At 62.1% G+C, this 1,930-nt stretch overlaps 1 protein-coding gene across 1 annotated transcript; it reads left to right on the forward strand.

The window, feature by feature from the left end:
• Nucleotides 1-1,146: 1,146 nt before the first annotated feature.
• On the forward strand, nucleotides 1,147-1,926 carry EMIHUDRAFT_123133 (hypothetical protein; the record flags this gene model as incomplete). The annotated part of the gene is made up of 1 exon (XM_005782896.1): nucleotides 1,147-1,926. A coding segment is annotated over one exon (780 nt), but the record flags the coding sequence as incomplete, so codon positions are not given.
• Between the last annotated feature and the right edge of the window lie 4 nt (nucleotides 1,927-1,930).

Consider the following 1,930-nt stretch of genomic DNA (forward strand, 5'->3'; position numbering starts at 1 on the left):
GGTTCTCCGCGAAATTCCCGGCATTTTGACGATTTGGCCTAGAATTTGGCTGATTTTGGGCCCAAACCAGCCTCAGACTCGGCTCGGAGCCAAAAATTTGACGATTTCCACGCAGTTTCCCCCCGGAAAATAGAGAGGAAAAGAGAGGGTGTTGTAGAGAAAAAAGGAAAGGAAAACAGACGGGGTGCGAGAGGCAAACCTCGTTGAGCCCAAGGCGCTGTTCACAGAGCTAATTTTGGAAATAAGTCGTAGAGCCGTGCCGAGAATACTCGGCTAGGTAGGTAGGTAGAAAGGTGAAGAACAGCCAGGCTCGGCTTTGGTCCACCTCTTGCTCTCGTGTCTCGTCTCTCGAGGTTCTCGAGGTGGCGTCCTTTGGGTTTGGCAAACCCCGCTTTGACCGCGTTGGATGCGTGCACGTGCGGCGATAAAATTAAAAAAGGGGAGGACGAGCAGCAACACCGCACTTGGAGCACTTGGAGTGCAGTCGGTAAATAAATAAATAAATTTAACCTCACATCACAGGTAGGTAGAAAGGTGAAGGGCGGCTCGCACACGCACACGCACACGCACGCACACACACACACACACACACACACACACACACACACACACATGCACAGACACACAGCCCCTTCCCCTCCCCCCTCAAGGGCGAGGACACGCACAGGCCGCACCTCTAGTGAGGCCCGCATAGTATGTGGGAGACTCGTGCCGCCGCCCCTGCCACCCCTGTGTCAGTGTGCCTGTGGTAGGAGAGACTGCCAGCGACAAGCTGGAGGCAGGTCGCTAGACTGAGATGAGACCGCCAGTGGATGTGGGAGTCCACCGCGCACCGCGCTGCGAGCCTGTCGTGTCCCTTGTCAGGAGCAGGAGAGCCCCACCTGTCCCCCTGATCGTTCTTCCAAAATCCTGCTCGTGCAGGTGTGAACCCTGTCCTCGTCCCATCCCTCGTTTGGCGTGTCTGTTTTCTTTCTTTCTTTCTTTAGAAAGGTGAAGAACAGCCAGGCTCGGCTTTAGTCCACCTCTTGCTCTCGTGTCTCGAGGTTCTCGAGGTGGATGTCCTTTGGGTTTGGCAAACCCCGCTTTGGCCGCGTTGGTTACGCGAAAATTCTTTTCTCGTGCGCACGGGGCCTCGCGCCAAAGCGCATGGTGGACGCCGGCGTCCTCGGCGGCGCAGGCGAGCTCACCGACCGCGCTGGGGGGGTCGGGCTCAAGCAGACCCTCCACGCTCTGCTCGAGCGCATCACAAAGGGCCAGGCGCCACAAGCCTTCTTCGCAGCGCTTTGCACCGCGGATAAGCCCTGCCTGAGCGTCTGCAATCGTTCGTGGCGGCGGGGCAGCATCGCGTACCGCTGCCTGGTGTGCGAGGTCGATCCGTCGTGTGCAATCTGCCCAGACTGCTTCCAGGCGGGAGAGCACGCAGGCCACGACTACCGGATCGTCCAGGCGGCAGGCAGCTGCGACTGCGGCGACGAGGACGCTCTCTCCCGCACTGGCTTCTGCCCACGACACGGCGCCCCGCTCGGCGACGACGGACGTCCCGTCTACCAGCCACACCTGCCTCCGGACGTCTCAGCGGACCTCAACCGCCTTCTCTCCCTCTGCTGCCGGCGGCTGCTGGCAGACACGGTCACGGCGCTGCACGGCTCCGCGGGCGACGACGAGCCGGAGGAGGCCGCAACTCCCGGGGGAGACGCGCAGGCTGTGCGCCAGCTTCTCCTCGGCGCGCGGCACGGCGAGCTGCGTTTGGTGCGCGAGGCGCTGCGGAAGGGCGCGTCCGCCGATACGGTCGACGCGCAGCACCACTTGCGCCCCACGGCGCTGCACTGGGCGGCGCAGCACGGCTACGTGAGCGTGGCGAGCGTCCTCCTCGACGCCGGCGCCAGCGTCCGCTCCGAGAACGTCTTCCGCCAGACCGCGTTGCAGGTCG

This window comes from Emiliania huxleyi (genome assembly GCF_000372725.1).
Source record: "Emiliania huxleyi CCMP1516 chromosome Unknown EMIHUscaffold_1846, whole genome shotgun sequence".
In the NCBI taxonomy this organism is placed as follows: Eukaryota; Haptophyta; order Isochrysidales; family Noelaerhabdaceae; genus Emiliania; species Emiliania huxleyi.